Source organism: Columba livia, chromosome 1, assembly GCF_036013475.1.
Source record: "Columba livia isolate bColLiv1 breed racing homer chromosome 1, bColLiv1.pat.W.v2, whole genome shotgun sequence".
In the NCBI taxonomy this organism is placed as follows: Eukaryota; Metazoa; Chordata; class Aves; order Columbiformes; family Columbidae; genus Columba; species Columba livia.
In genome coordinates this window covers 176,888,809-176,908,210 of record NC_088602.1, presented here as the reverse complement: position 1 = coordinate 176,908,210, position 19,402 = coordinate 176,888,809, and the positions used below count along the sequence as shown (strand labels likewise).

Below are 19,402 nucleotides of genomic sequence, written 5' to 3'. Positions count from 1 at the left end.
TAGCATGAACAGTATAACCTTGCTTAGCAAGATGTTATGGCACAAAGAATGAGAATGTAGAGCAGCAGAAAGAATGGGATGCAAAATACTAGAAGTTTAATCTCTGACCTCAAAAAACATCTAGTAGAAATGTAAATTCTTAGTCAAATTTTAAGTGCAGATTTTGAAGGTTAAAAGAACTTAGATGACTCAATGTCACAGGTTATTTTGGAAGTTTTGGTAGGAAGATATTCTTGATGATGGTACCTGATTTTATTCTGCTAAATTCCATTTCACTTAATGAAAAGCATTCAGGAGCAGTATATAAATTAAAGAATATCTCCTGGAATGTTTGATTTGAGGACAAGAAAAATGGTAATAGAAAATGCTGGTGTCAGAAGAGGCTACAAGTAAACCAGCAAATGAGGATGAATAGTTTTACTGTGAAGCTGGGGTATGTTTTTGAGGCTTGGCAGCTATCAGAAAGATAAATGAAATTTGGTATTCAAATGCATTGTAATACTGGAAGTTTTGCAAAATTTAGTGGATTCAAATAGAGACTATCAACAAACAGTAATGGGGGCAGGTTTTTACATCTGTTTAAAACTTCATGGAAAACCTAATAAATGTTTAAAGAGGCAGAAATATCAAACACTTGCTTTAAAGTCTTCTGTGTGAGATGCATTAGAATTGGTTTGTCATCACAAATATTAACAGTATACATCAAGATACCTTCCTACAGTCCTGACATTGGTCACACACTGGTCTTGCACTAGTTCCTGCTGAGACTACCTCTTTATAGTGCTTGTTTAAGAAAAGTACAAGTTGTAAATGTAAATTGTGAGGACAGGGAATAAAATGCTCTAGTTTAGGAGGTCAAAATGCAGAATATTGGAAAGTATGAAAGGCTTACAGTGTTCTAAATGGGCAGGATCATTTCAGAAAGTCAGCTAAGGTTTTCACAGAATCACAGAATAGTTGAGGTTGGAAGGCACCTCTGGAGCTGGTCTAGTCCAACCCACCTCCTCATAGAAGGGTCACCTAGAGCAGGTTGCTTGGGACTGTGTCCTAACAGGTTTTGAGTACCTCCAGGGACGGAGACTCCACAGACTCCCTGTAAAACCTATTCCAGTGTTTCATAACCCTCACTGTAAAACAGAATTTCTTACATTTCAATAAAAGTGCCTGTGCTTCAGTTTTTACCCGTTGCCTTTTGTCCTTTCGGTGGGCACAACTGAGAAAGAGTTTTTCTCAGTTTTCTTTCTTCTCCTCCATCAGGTATTTATACCCATAAATGAGTGCTCTGGAACCTTCTCCAGGCTGATCAGTCCCAGCTCTCTCAGCCTCTCCAAGTAGCTCAGATGCTGCAACCCCCTGATCGTCTTTGTGGCCTCTCAGCTGGCCTTGCTCCAGGATGTCCCTGTCTCTCTTGTACGGGGGAGCCCAAAAGTGAACCCAGCACACCAGGGGTGTCTCACCTGTGCTGAATGGAGGGGAAGGATCCCCTGCCTTCACCTGCTGGCCCTGCTATTCCCAGTGCAGCCCACAGGGAGTTTGGCCCAAGAGCACATTGCGGGCTCGTGTCCAGTTTTTTGTGCACCAGGACCGCAGGTGCTTCTGCCAAGCTGCTTTCCATGCCCTGCCCCAGTGTGTACTGGTGCCTGGGCTTATTCCTCCCCAGGGGCGTGCCTTTGCACTTCCTTGGACTGAACTTCATGAGGTGCTTCACTGCCCTTTTCTCCAACCTGTTCAGGTGCCTGAGAATGGCAGCACAACCTATGTTGTGACATTTTAAAATGAGAGCAAGTAACATTTTCCATGCCTCTTTTTTGTTAGCAGACCATATCAGCAATCTTTGTATTGATTGCTTGTTTTAGAGTGTTTCTTTCTTCCTACTGCATGTGATTACCGTTGGCAGGTTTTTTTTAATGAGAAACATGTTAGAGGTGTGAGCATCTTACTCTGCTACAAGCAGAGAAAATACTTACTTTGAAAGTGGCCAAACTGAGAATTCAGCTCAGGATAGGAAGGAACACTTTCAAAAATTATAGTTCTGTCTCCTTTAAATGTCTAATGAATCGGTATCAGTGAAAGATTGATTATCAAAATAATTGTCTCTTCTGAAGAAAGAAGGGAGAAATTATTTCAGGTTTGAGATAATTTTTATATAGGACTAGAGACCCTGCTGTGCAAATTAGAATTTCAGCTCTGTGTCCAAGCTTGTCAGTGTTTTATTTTCTTTTAAGTGTACTGTTCTTCTAACATCTGAATTTACTTAGTTTTGGAAGTAATTGCAAGATCTGCTGTAAAAACCCCTTAAAGTTTAATGATATCTACTATTGTCCCATATTTTAATGCTACTTTAAAAGTTTAGTTTGTTGTTTGTTTTTTTTTGTTTGTTTGGAAGTATCTGAACATGGAGTACATTCTTAAAATGTGTACAGGGTCAGTCAGGCTTAGGAATAGCTGGATGTTTCACTCCTGTAGAGTTTCTGTTTATATAAACTGTTTATATCAGCTAATGGTTTGTTTGTTGCTCCGGAAGCTTGGCTTCTGTGAAATGTTTTCTAGGGAGTTCATAGTGACTTATCCTGGAATGTCTTTGCTGTCATCTGCTCCCAAAATAGACATTACTCAGCATTATTGGACAGAACTGCAAAAAATTGTGTTATACTATCTTTTCTGTGAGTAACTGTCTCCTCAATGTCACACGTGTGACAAACTCATCCAAACATAGAGATCCCATTTGCTTTGGTGGTTTATTTCCTGCTGATCCCAGACCTTGAATGAAGACTTGTGATCTCTGTGCAGCCTATTTTTTTATTCATATTTGTACCCTTTTGGGGGGAGATTATTCTGCAGGCAGAAAAACAACCAACCAAACAACCCTGTTTGAATGGTTTATTATCATCAAGAGGATGTTTTAAACTAAGATATATTAAAAAAAAGTAAAGTTATAGTTCATTTAAATGAAACAACTTTACTACAAAATTAAATTACTTGTGTTTAGGAAAAAACTGTAAAACAATTAAAACCTTTCATCCAATCTGTGATCATAAAACTTAAGACAAGGGTAAGGAAGGATCTTAAGTTTTGTAGTTCCACAAATTACCAAATGAATAGCAGGGACAATTTTTTTATTAGTTTTCTATTAAGAAGATGTTACATGTTTATGTGCAAATATAAAAGCAAGTTAGAGAAGCATACAAAGAAGCTGTTAACTAGAAACTTATTTCCTACTAATTTTAGAAAGGTATTGTTTGCGCTTTTCTATGGAAACTTGATTAAAAGTATTAAATCTATTGATCTATAATATTCTTCAGAAACACTTCTTATATGGTAAAACACTAAGAATTTTTGTTTAATCTGTGAATATACATCTGTGTATATATTAAAAATAACAGATGTAATTCTGATCCCTTATTTTTAGATTTCATTGTGGAACAAATCATCCTATACAAATAGTTGACTACTTTGCATAATTTACAGATGATCTGCTGTTAACTTTAACATTTTTGGTATGATAAAAAGGTATACATAGAAAATTTTTTTGACCATACAAATATTGGAGATTTTACACTTTCATAGTTTTTTCTCCTTGTTATAATGAATGTTTTCTTACAATATTTGTCATATAGTAAGTTTTTTAATAGTTTTTTCTAGTTCAAAACTGGATGCCTTTTTATCCTGGAAAAACACTAAGGGCTCTTACTTGATTCTTCTTTGTTTCTGAACTGGATCTCATAATGCTTTTAAGAGAAAGCAAAATACTTGAATAAAAGATGCTTAGCTATCATTTTTGAAATAATGTAATGTTTGTGTATCCAAGCTTTTTAGGAAAAAATATACATGAATCTTCAAAAGAAAAACTGTTTGTCTATTGAAGTTAAGAGTGTTGTTCTTAACCAAGAGATTTAGAATTAGGTTTTTTATCTTGAAGCAGTTGATATGCAGACAGGCGTGCCTTTATGCTGACTTTGCCATGTCAGTATAGAACTAACTGGGGCCTTACTCTGTTGTCTTAAATTGTAAAGGGAAGAGCTGTCAGAGCTTGTCTGCCGGTTAAGAGCTGAACTGCTGTTTGCTGGTGCAAAATAACTTGTTAGACTGTAGTAACCATGTGTCTGAGCCCCTGTGGGTAAACACTACACACTGGTAATGTACAAAAGGTGTTTTCAAGTTAGTTTAACAAACATGTTCATTAATAGCAGTTAATGTGGGGTTGAGAAACTCTTGCCCTGAACATTGAAGTATTTTTGATTGCCGAATGTTAAAATATCAACCTTTCATGCACGCCCCCCCAAGAAGTATGATTAACCAAACTAATTCTTTTTTGTAAGAAGAGAATAGTCTAAACTGAAGCAGGCTAAACATTCTAACCTTGCTTTAAAAGACTCAAGTTTATGGTAGCCTGATTATAATCACACCTTCATAGATCAGAGTCCTTTGAGGATTAAAGGACCTCTCAAGATAATCTCATCCAATCACCCCACTAAAAGCAGAGGCAGCTGGAGCAGGTTGCCCAGGACCATGTCCAGGCACAGCTCTAGTATCAGCAGGGATGGAGACTGCACAGCCAGTCTGGTTAACCTGTTCCAGTTTTTGACCTCCTCCACTTTAAAAAAGGTGACAGTTTATCACTTTTTTTTTTGTGATCATCATCTCATGTTCAGATAGAATTTCATATATTTTGACTTAGACCCATGGCCTTTTGTCCTTTCAGTGGGCACAACCAAGAAGTGTCTTGCTCCACATTCTTCATGAGGTGGCACGCCTCTGAGTAGGGGGAATCTCTTACTGGTTTACATGTTATTATTATTACTACTGATTGTCATCTTCTCTAAGAAACAAATTACCTTAGTTTTTGGTGAAAACCAGACCTTTATTTACGTAGCTTATTCTGGTTTCTTTTAATTTTTTAGACAACAAAACTACATTGAGTTTTAAAATTTAAAACTGTATTGCATTTGAATTTGGTTTAAATTATATAAAAGATTGAAGTTTGTTTTGAAAAGTTCAATTTCAGATAAAATGATTCCATTCAAATAGCTTCTTCTAAAATAATTATGTATATAAATGTGCATAATTTAACTTCTGTCTTGAATTTAGGTAGAGTTAAACTGACTTTAATTTTATATCTTTCTTGAGGACACAGTCTGTGTATTTTACTTCTTTGAAGATAATGTTCAAATAAGAGGATTTAGACTGATAAAGGAAATCTACAGGAAAGCTTTATGAATGATGGTCAGAATATTTTAAAAATTAATTAACGTTTTCTTCACATGGCAATATATGTTTTCTTTTGGAAAAAGTTTATTAATAAAAAGTTGAAAATAAATGTGAAATATACTTGGGAAAATTCCCTGTGTAAAAATGTTTATATCCTTGCAGAGTTTAGTTCTTGAAAGGTGCTTAAAAAAATCCTGAGCATGCAGAATTCTTAGTATTAGGATATGTATTTCAAAGCTTTCCAAAGGCAGCTGGAGCTTTTTGCAAACCAATCAGAGTTGCATTGCTCCCATAAAAACATGGAGGTGCCTTAATTCCTTTCAGTATTCAGAGACTTTTCCATGGTTATTTGTAAGATTTGATCAGAAAAAGAAAACTACACTGCAAGATAGTTGTATATTTTATTTTATTGTTACATTCAGAGGGTCTTTGTGATAAAAATAATCAGTATTCCAATGTTTTAAAATACTCTTAAACAATGGGCCTCATCTGGGTGTTCCTGCTCCGGCAGGGGGATTGGACTAGATGATCTTTCGAGGTCCCTTCCAATCCCTAGCGTTCTGTGATTCTATGATTCTATTACTTTGGCTTAAAATGTTCTTTAAAGGTTATTTAGTGTTGTGCATAATATCCTAGAACTTTTTCATAGTATTAATAAGACTATTTTAATTCTATTATTTCATACTGCTTTTAAACTAACCTTGAAGCAAGTATCTTAATCATTTATGTATGTCATCTCAACATCTATTTATGGTTAAGTGAAAAATTCCGTGTTAGAAACCTTACACTGTAGGTTTTAGAACATCAGAATATCTGTAGTCATACAGAAAACAATTATTTTTTTGCACAGGGGCCTCTGATTTGTTTGTTTTTTTACTTTTTGGTTTTAGTAGCTCTGTTGCTTCAACATGATTTGAAAGTTTAAAGTACTGTGAAGCATTTTGAGTTTCAAAAGATGGATTCTGAGGTCTGCATGTCCTGGGTATTTTTAGTGCTCTGCTCACTTAAAAAAAACTTTATTTTCCATGCTTGTTTATAGGCATTATTCATTTGTTAGCTTACTTTCACAGTTTTTAGTATCTTGGCATTTTTATCTAATTGATAATTTTCATGTTTTCAAAGGTCCCCAGGTGCATCCAATTTTTCAACTTTACCAAAGATCTCTTCATCTCTATCAAATAATTATAACAACATGAACAACAGAAAGTAAGCAATATACCTTAAAACATAATTTAATTAAATGTAATTTAATTAAATTTTGATATTTTTATAACTCCTAACTTAAGGATTTTGATTTTTTTTTGTTACAGTATTTGGATTGTGAATTGTTACTGGTCACTATTTCGTATATCAGGAAATCAAACACAGTTAAAGGTGTTTGGTAATTCTTAGTCCTCAGTAGAACAGACACTAAAAAGAGTGTTAAGCATTGTAAGAAAATATATAAATGCTTTATTTAGAATTTATTGTGCTAAAAATGCATTATTGTTATTGTCCCACCTGAATTTAGATGGAGAACAAAAAAAACCCACTATTTGATCAGGTTTTCCCGTATTTATTGATGCTAAGGTAGTGTAGCAGCATGTGTGATATTGCACATTGATTTGAGACCACTGCAGCTGAATTGTTTTAACTATAATGGTTTTCATAGTGATTATAGCCATTGGTTATTATCAGCAACCTCTGGTTTTTAGTGCTAGAAGATTTGAGGGAGATCAGTCTGATAGGTGTGCTTGAATATTACAATGAGCAGAGGCTTAGGAAAAGAGGCTTCTCTCTTTTAAGGGTTTTCTCCTTTATATTCTAAGCCAGAAGTTTAATAAAGAATGTGATAAAACTGTAAAATAAGAGCTTTTATATTCCAGTGGCCAACTTTGTGTGTAACCCTTTTTTGTTGTACACAACTGTGAAAAAAAGTTGGTGAATATAGAAAGACATGGAATTATTTCACTTTAACAGAAAATGCAGCATCTTTCAAATGCTTGAAACCAGAGAGCACTCATCTTTAATGCAAGCTGGGGGAAATTGAAGAGGCTTATTCTTACAATTGATTCAAATTTAAAATATTTTTCCAAATATGCATTTTGTGATCAAACGTGAAGATGTGAAATATTAAAAAGGTGACATAAATATTAAATATCTTATACAATATCTTCCAGTTAAATACTGCATTTATCAGAAGTGATTTTTCCTAAGGGGTGAAGTGTCACTTGTGCTTCTACCAATTGTGAGTAGCCCCAACTCTCACTGTTAAACAGCTGAAATCCATGTATTTAACTGCAGTGTATTATATTCTGTCTGTGAATGTGTAGTCAATAAACAATAAAAAGTATATTGTATCTATGATTGTGTGAAAAATAATTTGACCAGAGCTGAGCCTCAGGCTTGGAACTAATCTCTCCTTCCTGTATTGCTTATACAGAAGACAGCTGTAGCACCAAAACCAGAGCTTACGAGTTATGTTTTCCTAGAGAGCCATCGTTTTAAATCAAGACAGCAAGGCTTTCTTTTTTCTTTTCCCTTCTTTTTTTTTTTTAATGTTAGCTTTTCCCTAGTGATGCTGGAGTTATTTTTAGGAAGTACTTATGAAACCTCTTGCCAGCTCTTTGAGATCTAAAGATAGTTTCTTCACTGGCTTTAGCTGGTTTTATTTCTATTTTTTGGTTTGTTTTGGATCTAAAGTGGGAGCTTTTCGAACTTAAGGTAAAATTCTGGGATTTTTGTTTCTTTTTTAATTTGAGGATTTTCAACAGAATTATATGTTTAAAAGGAAATTATATAAATTCACATTGATAAGGAATTGGTCCTTTGAAATGTCTTAACTATAACTTAAGCATCTGTAAATCAGATAGCAGGTACGTGTTCTCTGTAGTGTTACAAACTACTAGCCATTTTTCTCTTGTAACTGAAATCACTGTATATCTGGATGTTTAGTAAGACAGATACTCAGTGCAGAAGTATATAGTTTTTCTTACAATGCAATAATACAGTTATGGTGAGTTTAACACAAATATTTTTAAAATCACAAATGTACAATTCACTACAATATGTAATACAGTAGAATCTTTAGCAGCATTTCTGTCAGAATACATGTTCAAGATGAACTGGTTCAGGAATAGATAAGTCATATCTGTTAATACACTATGTACTTTAAAGTACTGTTGCATAAAGAATTTTTGTCTTCAAAACGTAAATGGGAAGATCTATCTCTGTATTTAATTGTATTCTGTCATTCTGGGTTATCAGTTTCTTCCCATGTTCTACTCTTCTCACAAATATCTCCTTGTCTAAGAAAGCACTTGTTTTCCATTAATTAATGCTATCTTCTTTTCATTATTTTCTTAATTAACTACTTATGTCGGCTTTGCCTGGAATTTATTTTCACATTTCTGCCTTACTGTCTCTTATATTGCATGTTATCTTTAGCAGAGTAGCGAAATTATGCATTTGTGGCTTTCCAGGATCCATTGGCTCCTCCATAGGGACATGAGATGCTGTAACTCTAAAAGAAATACCAAGATTTGTTTTGAAGATAGTTTGAGCTGACAAAGCTGATTTGTAAGGCAGAAAAAGCAAACAGGTTCTGTGTAGTATTAGTCATAAATGGTAGTCACTGCAAGACTGGTTTTGCAATTATTATAGCTCAGCTATAGAGTACAAATTATGTTAAAACTCTGGAAAGTAGGAACTGCTCTGAGTAATAGTAATCCTCAAAGTGGTAAATATTTAATTGTGGTTTTAGCTAGTCATACAATAGATAATAGAAAAAGCTGGTGCAAATTTTACCAGGTCCAAAGCTTTAGTTCTGTAAATGTTAGTTTGCATTTGATGAAATGGAGGGTTCAAAATAATTGGTCGTTGATGTTCTTTTGCCTTTTCAGATGATCTTGTTGAAAGAATAACATAGGAGGATTAGCATATATATGTTAGTGGATTCAGAAGAGCAGGGAGAGACACGCATCACTTGGGTCTCACTGGAATTTCTGTTTATTGCGATTATAAAGCAATACATTTCATGTCACATATGGTATTTCTAAAATTATGTGGGGAGGGGATTAAAAACAGTTGAACAGATATTTTGTTTTGGGATTTAAGAGAAAAGTTGTTTTGTTTTCTTTCATCATTTGTAACAATGGTTTCAGGCTCCTAAAATAACTTGCTTCATCATTCAGTAGTGTCAGCTTGTCAGAAGACAGCCAGTTGGTGGCTTTGTTCACATGCTTGGTATATCTCAATAAGCTTACTTCAAGAAGTATAAATGTTAATTACATCACCTGTAGAAACAGTTTCTTCATGTTACACCTGACACGTAGGCAAATATTATCAGGAAGGTCATTTTTTTTTTACTGTATTTGATGGTGATCATGAGCAACAGCAAAGACAGTACTCTTTAATAACAAAGACAGTACTCTTTGTGTAGTGACACAGGCCTCCCCTGCTCTTTCAAGCATCTCTAAAAATTGATGGAACCCAATTACGTGTGTGTTAAAGTGGCCGGTCACAAAAACATGTTGGCAGTGCATTAAAGTGGTTGAAATACTACAGAGCTCAGTAAGTGTTCCAAGCTTTTAATTTTCTGGGCTCATTCTTGCAACTCAAATTCCTTTTGCAGCACCTGTTGTTGCTATATGGCACTCCACTGTCAAATTGTGTCCTTTCCAAAGCTAGTGATGCTTTTCCAGACTTCTCTGTTCCAAATCCATGCTTCCCAGAACTCAACTACACAGTGAGTGTTCTGGATTCACCATCATCTGAAAGCTGCTTTGAGGTTTAAAGGCAGGATACAGAGAGTACATGTAAGTAATTTCAAATATGTCACATGCAACTCAAAAATTATAGATTTACAGATAATAAAATCTGATTTGGAAACCTACTTTTATCATGTTCACTACTTCAGGAAGGGTCTGAAGATGGTTTTGCTTTTTCAAGCCTTGCCGTAGAAGAAATTCCTGCTCAAAAACTAAGAGCCATCAGTGTTCTCTTTCCGTTATTGCCCTGACTTGGCTGCCCCATTCTTATACTATCTCTCTGCTTTTCCATGCATTGTTCCTTTGTTACTAAAGGTTTTGCAGGAAAAGCAGATAGAGGCTGGGGACACGCTATCACAAGTTACTTTTTCTAGGGCATTTCTGTAAACTTGCCTTGCATCTTTACTTTCCATTCTTAACCATTTACTACTGACTGTTAATAATACTTTATTTTTTGTCCAGTCTCAAGAGCATGAAAAGCAGAGGCACAATGTAATTTAAACAAAAATAATTCTTCCGGTAAAAAATCAAGTTTGCAGACTGATAAAGCTGTAAGGAGACATCTCCTAGTCTCCTGCACATAGTAGGCTCTGTGTCTTGCTTGATACATTTTATAAAATATCACAGAAACCCGGAAGAAAAATGGATGAATATACCTGACTCACAGAATGTGTGTGGTAACTATATCTTTGAACTCCTCAAATGTGCTTGTGTGAGCCAGTGTGGAAGATAAAAAGAGCTCAGAAATGGCTTTCCCTCTTGAGAAGTAAGCTCTTGACACTTTGTCCCTTAGAGCAAACCAACATTGGGGATCTATCTGCATTACAGTTATCTTGAATTAAATTATCATGGTGTTACCTAATTTGAGGAAGTCTTTCATGTGAATGTGCTGTAACCAAAAGACACCAATTGCATTTCCTGGATTTTTAGTGTCCCTGCTGAGGGGGCAGTTTGTAAAGGGGGGACAGCTGCAGAGAAGGAAAAAGAAGGGGAGTGAAAATCCCCGGAAAAATTACATTCAGTCTGCTTAGTAGTCCTACAACTCCTACATTTGCAAAAGAGATTTCTGTTAACCATGTGAAAAGTGTAATCGTTGAGTCAGGCGAGGAAAGCGGTAGGAAGCAAGCAGGGCTGGAAGTCGAAGCTTATTGTGTGTCCTCTCCGTGCGTCTTTTGATTGCTGTTGCACACTGTTGAGCTGCGTGGCGGGGTTGTGGAGGTTGCATTAAGCACCAGTGGCAAGCCTGTGCTTTTTTTTTTCCTGGGAGAACTAAGGTTTCCGAATTTAAGGGAATTCTAATTGATTGCAGTGGCTGGACTGCAGCTGCAAAGGGAGGTGGAAGGTGATTTTCCCTGGAGATCTCGTGGATGGGTGAAGGAGGGACTAATGATAGAGAAGAGTTGACCACAGAAGCAAGCTTGGAAGGGTATATGGGCCCTGGAGTTCAAAAAGTATCTTGTGTAAACTGGGGTAAAGCATTTAAGATAGGATTAAGCTGAACGGGCAAAACCAACTTTACAGGGATTTTTCATGGTTCAGGGGCAAGACTGAGAGCAGAGAAAATGCACATGTATGGAGAAGGGAAGGACTGATAGAAAGGTCAACTATTAAAAAGAAATTATCAGAGGTAAAAGTTTGAGATCAGGAGCTTTATGGACAGTGGACCTATAAACTACACAGATTTCTGAGGCTGACGAAAGATGGAGAAATTTTCTTCCCCTTCTGTTTGAAACATTTTATAAATCCTGTGATTAAAACAAAACAACTTATTTACGAAAACTGAGTATTTGTGCACTGAGGGAACAGTTGCAATTCAGTTGGATGTAGAGCGTGTGACACCATTCAGGAATAATGTCTGGAGTGTACCACTGCGCACTTGCATCCTCAGACTTTTGCAATTATAAATCTCAGTTATTTATCAGAATTGTTTCTTTGCACTGTGCATTTTTCCATGTCATTCTTAGCAATTGACTTTCAAAATTTTTTTCAAGTTTTGCTTCTAATGTGAATAATGCTTAGTGACTGCAGAAATACTCTTGAACTTTAGCCAAAGCTTCTATCACACAGATTTCATTATGATCAATGCCTGAAATAGTTTAAGAGAGACTTTAACCTTTCTGGTTAAAGATGTTTTTTCTAACATCTGTAGCATTACGGAGCATTCTCTTAGAAGATTCTTGCCTTTCTGGTGTTCTCAGATGTGCTTACTTTACTGTTTTGAGGGTCATTCTATATTTAGTATTTGCATTATTTCAGCTGGAAACAAATTGCTTTAAATTTTACCATTTTACCTATTCCAGTCTTCTCCAGTTTCTCCAAACAGATGCATCATAGAGATTTATAATGAAGTTGTTTCAAGGCATTTTGCGCATTCTTTTAGCTCTCAAGGCTTTCCTGCATTCGCATGCTGGATTGTGCTGTCCTAGCAGGGCGGCTATAAATAGACGTTCTGATGCAGTGAGGCAGCTATGCCACAGTGGCCTTGGAAATCTCAGCTTTCACCTGTAACTCCGCATTCCCATTCCCACCGACCTCACCCTTGCAGTAGCAGGATGCAAAAGGAACATAAATGATTGATTGCTGCTGGTGGTGTCTAAAATCTGAGTGTATTAAATTTGATGGAGCAATGAAGAATAGAGTAAGCTGTGAAGCTGCTCCTGTCAAAAAAGGGTAGGGATATAATTACAGTTACTGCAGTACATTCAATTTTGATTGTTTGCTCAGGTGATTTTTAAATTGAAATTAATGTTATTATGAAAGTTAAATACTTCTTTAGAATCCTTTCTTGTTCACGGAAGTTACTTTAACATTTTTAGTTATTTAGGTTTATAAAGTAGTTGTATATATTAAAGAACTATAGAATACATGTTTACATTGTAAAAGATGTTTTGTTTTTTTACAGTGTGAAAAATTCAAACTATTGTCCCCCATCGTATACTGCTTATAAGAATTACGATTATTCAGAACCAGGAAGACACAATGAGCAGCCAGGCCTGTGCGGCCTGAGTAACTTGGGGAATACATGTTTCATGAATTCAGCAATTCAGGTACGTACTTCAGAACAAAATGAGCTTGTCTTCTTATTTGGAAACTAATATTTTGTTATATTTTGCCATGTTTAGTAACTAATATTAAGAGACTCCATTAAGTAGCAGGATAGGTTTGAAAGTGAAGAAATAATACATCTACATTGGTATACTAGAAGAGCTGATTTACATAGCTGCATTCATTGTTTCCCTTGTTTTTACACGGTGATCAATGTCAGAAAGAGATTTGACCAGCATTCTACATGAGTGAAACTTTAAGTGTGATTTTTTTGCTTTTTGTAATGATTGTTGTGCATGCATGTCATGAAAAATACTTTGTCGTTTTGAAACGCCCTTGAGTACAGATTGTAGTGCTGAAATGTCAAAAAGTAGATGACCAGTGGACTACTAGGCCTTTTTTTTTCCTAACTATTTATTATATACTTTAAGTGCACAGGTTGACACGCAGGGAACCTTGGAACTTATTTCCCTTTGACCTTTCCCCTTTGAATAGCTGCTGTTTAATGGTTAAGATATTTTACATGAATGTTATAGCTTGTTGCTTTGCTATAACTGAAAGAGAAATACTAGTATATCTAGTATTACTCTTACCAAGACAAAAAAAGCTTGGTCCTTTTAAGTGGAAGGTGCAGTAGTAGATTAACTAATGATCAGAAGGAACCAATAGTTTGATTTGGTTCCTTGTTGGAACTCATGTTTTGTCATCAAAGCAGTCTAATGTCAAAAAAAAAAGTGCGTTTAAGTTCTTATTCACATTATTTTCCTGCTGTCTATAAAGATACTAGATCCTAACAAAGCATACTTCAGAGTTAGTCTCCTTTTTTGTCATCACAAGGGTTCCTGACATGTTTGTGATTTTCTTCAGGTGAAATTTTTAAAAAATGTTGAATTCCTTCTCTACCTCTTCAGGAGAAAAAGGCATTTCAACACATTTTTAAGCAAAATTTATGAAGTTGTTGAAAATTGTTCAAAAGAAGAAATATTCCAGAGTTTCTTAGTCTGTGCAGATCTTCTATCCCTCCTTTGTATACAGAATCAGGGAATAATTAGGGTTGAAGGGACCCCAGGATGATCATGGGTCCCACCTTCTCTTTGTGTCCATTGACACTAGTCCTGTCACTGTTCACTTTTGAGAAGGGTCTGGCTCCACTTCGCTGTAGCTACCGATTAGGTGGCTGCAGAGACAGCAATGAGCCCCTTAGCCGTGTCATCTTCAGATTGAACAAATGTGTCCCGCTCTGCTCTGCACTGTGCAGTCTCACCTGGAGCTCTGTGTGCAGCTCTGTGTGCAGCTCTGTGTGCAACCAAGATGGTTGAAGGGTTTGGATAGGAAGCCATATGAGGAGCAGCTAAAGTCACTTGGTTTGTTCAGCCTGGAGAAGAGGAGACTGAGAAGAGACCTCATCATGGCATACAGATTCCTCTCAATGGGAGGAGGAAGGGCAGGTGCCGCACTCTTCTCTTTAGCGACCAGTGACAGAACCCAAGGGAATGGCAGGAAGATGAGCCAGGGGAGGTTTAGGCTGGACATTAGGAAAAGGTTCTTCACCCAGAGGGTGGTGGAGCACTGGAACAGGCTCCCCAGGGAGGTGTCACAGCCCCAAGCCCAACAGTGTTCAAGAAGAGACTGGGCAACGCTCTCAGACACATGGTGTGAACTGCAAAGTTGTCCAGCTCCTCTCCCTGTATATGACTCGATGATCCTTGTGCGTCTTTTCCAACTCAGGGCATTCTATGATTATCTGAGCTCTCAGACTCTCCTTGTTTTTTGTTCTTCAGCCCCTGAGCATGGTGTTGGCCCTTTTCCACTCTTGCACTGGAGAAGCCTGAACAGGACAGTGCTCCAGCAGCAGCAATCACAAGTGCCAAATAGCGGGGAAGACTTGCTTCCCCTGGCTTCTGACTGCTGCTGCTTATACAGCCCAGCTTACAACTGGCCACCCTTCCCACAAGGGTACTCTGCTGGCTCTTCCACGTTCCCTCACAAAAGAACCACTGGGTTATATTCTCTTCCACGTTCCCTCACAAAAGGACCACTGGGTTATATTATGCAAAGCTGCTTTCTGGCCAGTCAGTCCCCAGTCTTTAGTGGTATATGGGATTATTCTAAGGTTATCCCATATATAAGGCATCCATAAAATTCAGTTTACTCTTGTTTCTAAAAATATTTTCTTGAGGATACTTGAAGAGAAGTTGAACAGTACAGGAAGTAATTCAAATGTTATTTTAGCATGCTGCACAAAGGGGGCGAAACTGAAAGGGAGAGGGACACACATTTTGCAGCATCCAACCTCAGTAAAAATGCTAAATGTATCTTCTCTTGATTACTGAATTGCATAATTATGCTATTGTAAAGAAAAATAATATTTTTGCGTCTAGTGTGTGAACCAGAATTGTCTTTCAAAAGTTCAATTAAAATAATATTCTTAATACGTAATGAAATACTTAATAATGCCGCACTGTTCATCAGGCTAGACTGATTAAAAACAAGGATAAATTTGATTATTTATTCAGACTTTTGTTAAACTGGCATACATGAATTTGCATGTATGTAGATTTAAAAGTAACCTTGTGTGTAAGAGTTAATAAGCATGGTGTATTGCCTTTAGGAATCTTACACATCCTAACAAAGTTACTACATTTCACATCAGGATCCCGTTTTGGTAACTGGATTTAATTCTGAGGTTTGCATTCTAAATCATGTCAGCATTGACTTAATTGGTTTTCAGTTATATCTATGGAATCGAATTTTTAAATATGTTCTGAGAATTTGTAAAGTAATATACACAGTTTTGCTGATTCACAAGACAGTGCTCTGTGTAAGAAAATTAGGTGTTTATTGAGCAGGGCAGCTTTTAGTTTGGCATAGTACCTTTAGTACATCCTTGTTTTTTCAGATGCGTTATTTGCCAGCTTTCTTAGCAAGTAAGTGTAAAGTGTCTTTCAGTTCCACCTACTATATTTCAAGAAAAGTATTGTTCAGAGTTTAATGTCATCTAAGAAATCCATGAAAGTGCTCCTTCGTAAAAGTATGACATGTTCTTAACATGCTAAGGTCTTGTAGACTTGTCTTCTACTGTCATCTTGCCGCCATTTCTGTTCATTCAAATGACACTGAAAGTATGCAATTCATTGCACTTATTTGCCATTAATTTCACCTCCTGCTGTTATTAGAGTAACACTGGATTATTCTGGCTAGAAGTGTAATGCCTGTGGCTGAAGCACTCTGAACACATTTGATCTTGTCTGATCTTGGAAGCGATGAAAGGATGGGCCCAGCTAGTATGTGAACGGCAAACTAAGGAATTCTGCTTGGGAATATTGGGTGCTCTGGGCTTTGGCCTGGATGATGGAACAGAGTGCACCCTCAGCAAGATTGGAGATTACACAAATTTTGAAGGAGGATGGATACTCCAGATGGATGTGCTGCCACTCACGTGGTCCTTAAAAGGCTGAAGAAAAGGGCAGCCAAGCACCTCATGAAGTTCAGTCCAAGGAAGTGCAAAGACCTGTCCTGAGGAGGAATAAGCCCAGGCACCAGTACATACTGGGGCAGGGCATGGAAAGCAGCTTGGCAGAAGCACCTGCGGTCCTGGTGCACAAAAAGCTGGACATGAGCCTGCAGTGTGCTCCTGGGCTAAACCCCCTGTGGGCTGCACTGGGAATAGCAGGGCCAGCAGGTGAAGGCAGGGGATCCTTCCCCTCCACTCAGCACAGGTGAGACACCCCTGGTGTGCTGGGTTCACTTCTGGGCTCCCCAGTACAAGACAGACAGGGCCTCGCCTGGAGAAGGTTCCAGAGCACTCATTTATGGGTATAAATACCTGACGGAGGAGAAGAAAGAAAACTGAGCCGAACTCTTTCTCAGTGGTGCCCACTGAAAGGACAAAAGGCAATGGGTAAAAACTGAAGCACAGGCACTTTTATTGAAATGTAAGAAATTCTGTTTTACAGTGAGGGTTATGAAACACTGGAATAGGTTTTGCAGGGAGTATCCATCCTTGGAGATACTCAAAACCTGTTAGGACACAGTCCCAAGCAACCTACTTTAGGTGACCCTTCTATGAGGAGGTGGATTGAACTAGACAAGCTCCAGAGGTGCCTTCCAACCTCAAGTATTTTGTGACAGTTCACGGTTATCACTGTTCTCTTTAAACAAAATAGTTTGCTGCGGAGTTTTAAACTCTTAAATAGTTTTGAATTCTATTCCTGTTCTATTCCAAAAGCTCTACTTTGATCCTTTCCCTTCAGTCAGTGCAGAGTATAATCAATGTAGCTTCCTTCAGCAGAAGCAGAGTTTAGTTTATCCACTCTCCTGCTGATTACCACTTTTCTGGCATCTTCATTCTTCCCAGACATCATTGAAGCACCTTAGTGTTCACATAAGAGCCATTTCTGCTTCAGAAACCACTTTATTTCTCAGACAGCTGCTCTTTGCTCTCATCTCATGTACAGTGAAGATGGTTTGCATCAGAACTGTTACCAGTGTTCCTTGAAGAACAGGGCCAGTTCCTTGCACATGTTGCAGGAGTCTCCAGAGTCTGAAGGTTTTTGCCCTTTAACCACACCTGGTAGAAATGTGATAATCCTGGCAGTTCCTTAAATTTTGTTGCAAGTTCATTAATAGTTCTTCAGTCTGTTGTAAGGTTATGCTTGGCCCTTCGTTCTTCTAAGTGATAATTGTAAAGAGACCTTTGCTTTTCCAAGTAGGGGCTTTCAGTGTTACAAAGCTCAAGACAACTACAGGAGAGATGGTGAAAAGATGGGTAAGGTCTTTTATGTTACCACAAACAGCTGCAAGCTGAGCAGGAGTAAGGCCAAGATACCATTTCTCCCAAGTGCTGTTGTCTTCTCACTGTTTCTTATTTAAAAAAAAAACAGTAATTCAGTGTTATTTCATATTTCGTTTGTATTCGAACTTTTGTATAGATTTTTTTCAGATTCTTCTGAAAGTGCGTCCCATGCGCCTATTTTTAATTCAGTGCTAACACCTAAGGCTTGATTTTTATTATTAAGTTCTAAATGTCTGCTTTTGCAGATCTGAACATTAAATAAAATGGGAAAGACGTAAGGGTGCTTGTGAACTTTATCTAAACATATTGTTACGAATGCTTGAACACATATCAAGCAAAAAAAAGTATTTGGCAGATAGATGTTTTATTCATATTCACTTATGTACATGGCTATGTTCTAAGCTGAAAAAATTGGAAAAATATGAATCTCCTAAAGCATTGCTGTGCTGCCACCTGTAGATGTTTCCGAAGTATTGCTTTGCCATTTTGGTGGGATAGCAGTGATTAGAGCTTTGTGTGAAATGTTGGGGTTTTTTCTTTTGCAGTGAAAACCTGAGAGTTCACAAAGTTTTTATTTCATGATTCAAAATTTTCATCAGTGTGACTTGACTTTTGAACAACAGCTGTTCCGAGCTTTGCAATGGGGTATTTCAGCAATTTTCTTTCTTCAGAAAGCTGATTAACATTCTCTATCAGGTTACTTACCGCTGTGAGTTTATCCAGACAAAACATCTTTCACAAGAACCTGAAGTGATTTGGTTTTTAGTGCTCTGTTTCAGTTGCTGTAGGCATACGGAGTTTGGGTTAAGAGGTGTATTAGCTGAGCATTTTTCACTGTGTCTGACACTAAGCACTTCAGACAAAAGTCAGATAGACAGGTGTAAAGTAATTCACTTTTTCTCCTATTACTTGGATCTTTCTTTCAGTCAGTCAGCTCTTCATCTTTTATTAGAATGTCAAAATGCAAAATTTCTATGTGCCTTGCATGCAATTTATAAGTAGAATAGCTGAAGAACCATGATACTTACAGGAACACTCAATTTTTAGCTCAATTTCATGATCTTATTGTCTGCATCTCATTTTTCCAGTTCCCTGGCATAATAGGTAAGGATGTTTGCTTTGAAATTTTATTTTTATCATTATTTCTATGTAATATCACTTATGGGATGTAAATAAATGTTTCCTCATTACCTGAAGATCATAGGATAATTTGGGTTAGAAGGAACTTCAAGAGGTTTCTAGTGCAACCTGCTCAAAAGAACATCAGCTCTGAGGTCAGATGGGGTTGCCTGTGGCTTGATCCAGCTGGATTTTGAAAACCTCCAGGAAGGCTGTGCAGCCTCTCAGCTCCACTGCTGGACTGTTCTTACAATGAAAACTTTTTCATTATATCCTTAACCTCTCTTGTTTCAACTTATGCCTCTTCTTTCTTGTCTTCCCACTATGCACAACTGTGAAGAGCCTGGTTCAGTCTTAACTTCCTTGTAGGTACTAGACAGCTGCCCTTGAGTGTCCCTAAAACAGTCACTTCTGCAGCCTGAACAAGTCACAATGCTTCAGCTGTTTCTCACAGGTCAAGTTCTCCCAGGCCACTTACCATCTCGGT

At 37.2% G+C, this 19,402-nt stretch overlaps 1 protein-coding gene across 6 annotated transcripts in view; it reads left to right on the top strand.

Moving 5' to 3' along the window:
* The window catches only part of USP15 (ubiquitin specific peptidase 15), a 65,945-nt gene that overhangs the window by 32,811 nt on the left and 13,732 nt on the right, over positions 1-19,402 (top strand). For 3 of the 6 annotated variants that reach the window (XR_002412616.2, XM_005498012.3, XM_065048589.1), the window contains 2 exons: positions 6,331-6,414; positions 12,859-13,003. Coding sequence is in view for 4 of the 6 variants with exons in the window: in XM_005498012.3 (XP_005498069.1) it covers positions 6,331-6,414; positions 12,859-13,003 (229 nt within the window). In the remaining 2 variants the exon portion in view is untranslated. Of the gene's footprint in view, positions 1-6,330; positions 6,415-7,167; positions 7,436-12,858; positions 13,004-19,402 lie in introns of those variants that run through there. The other 3 variants (XR_010469522.1, XM_021286704.2, XM_005498013.3) reach the window with 3 other exon arrangements.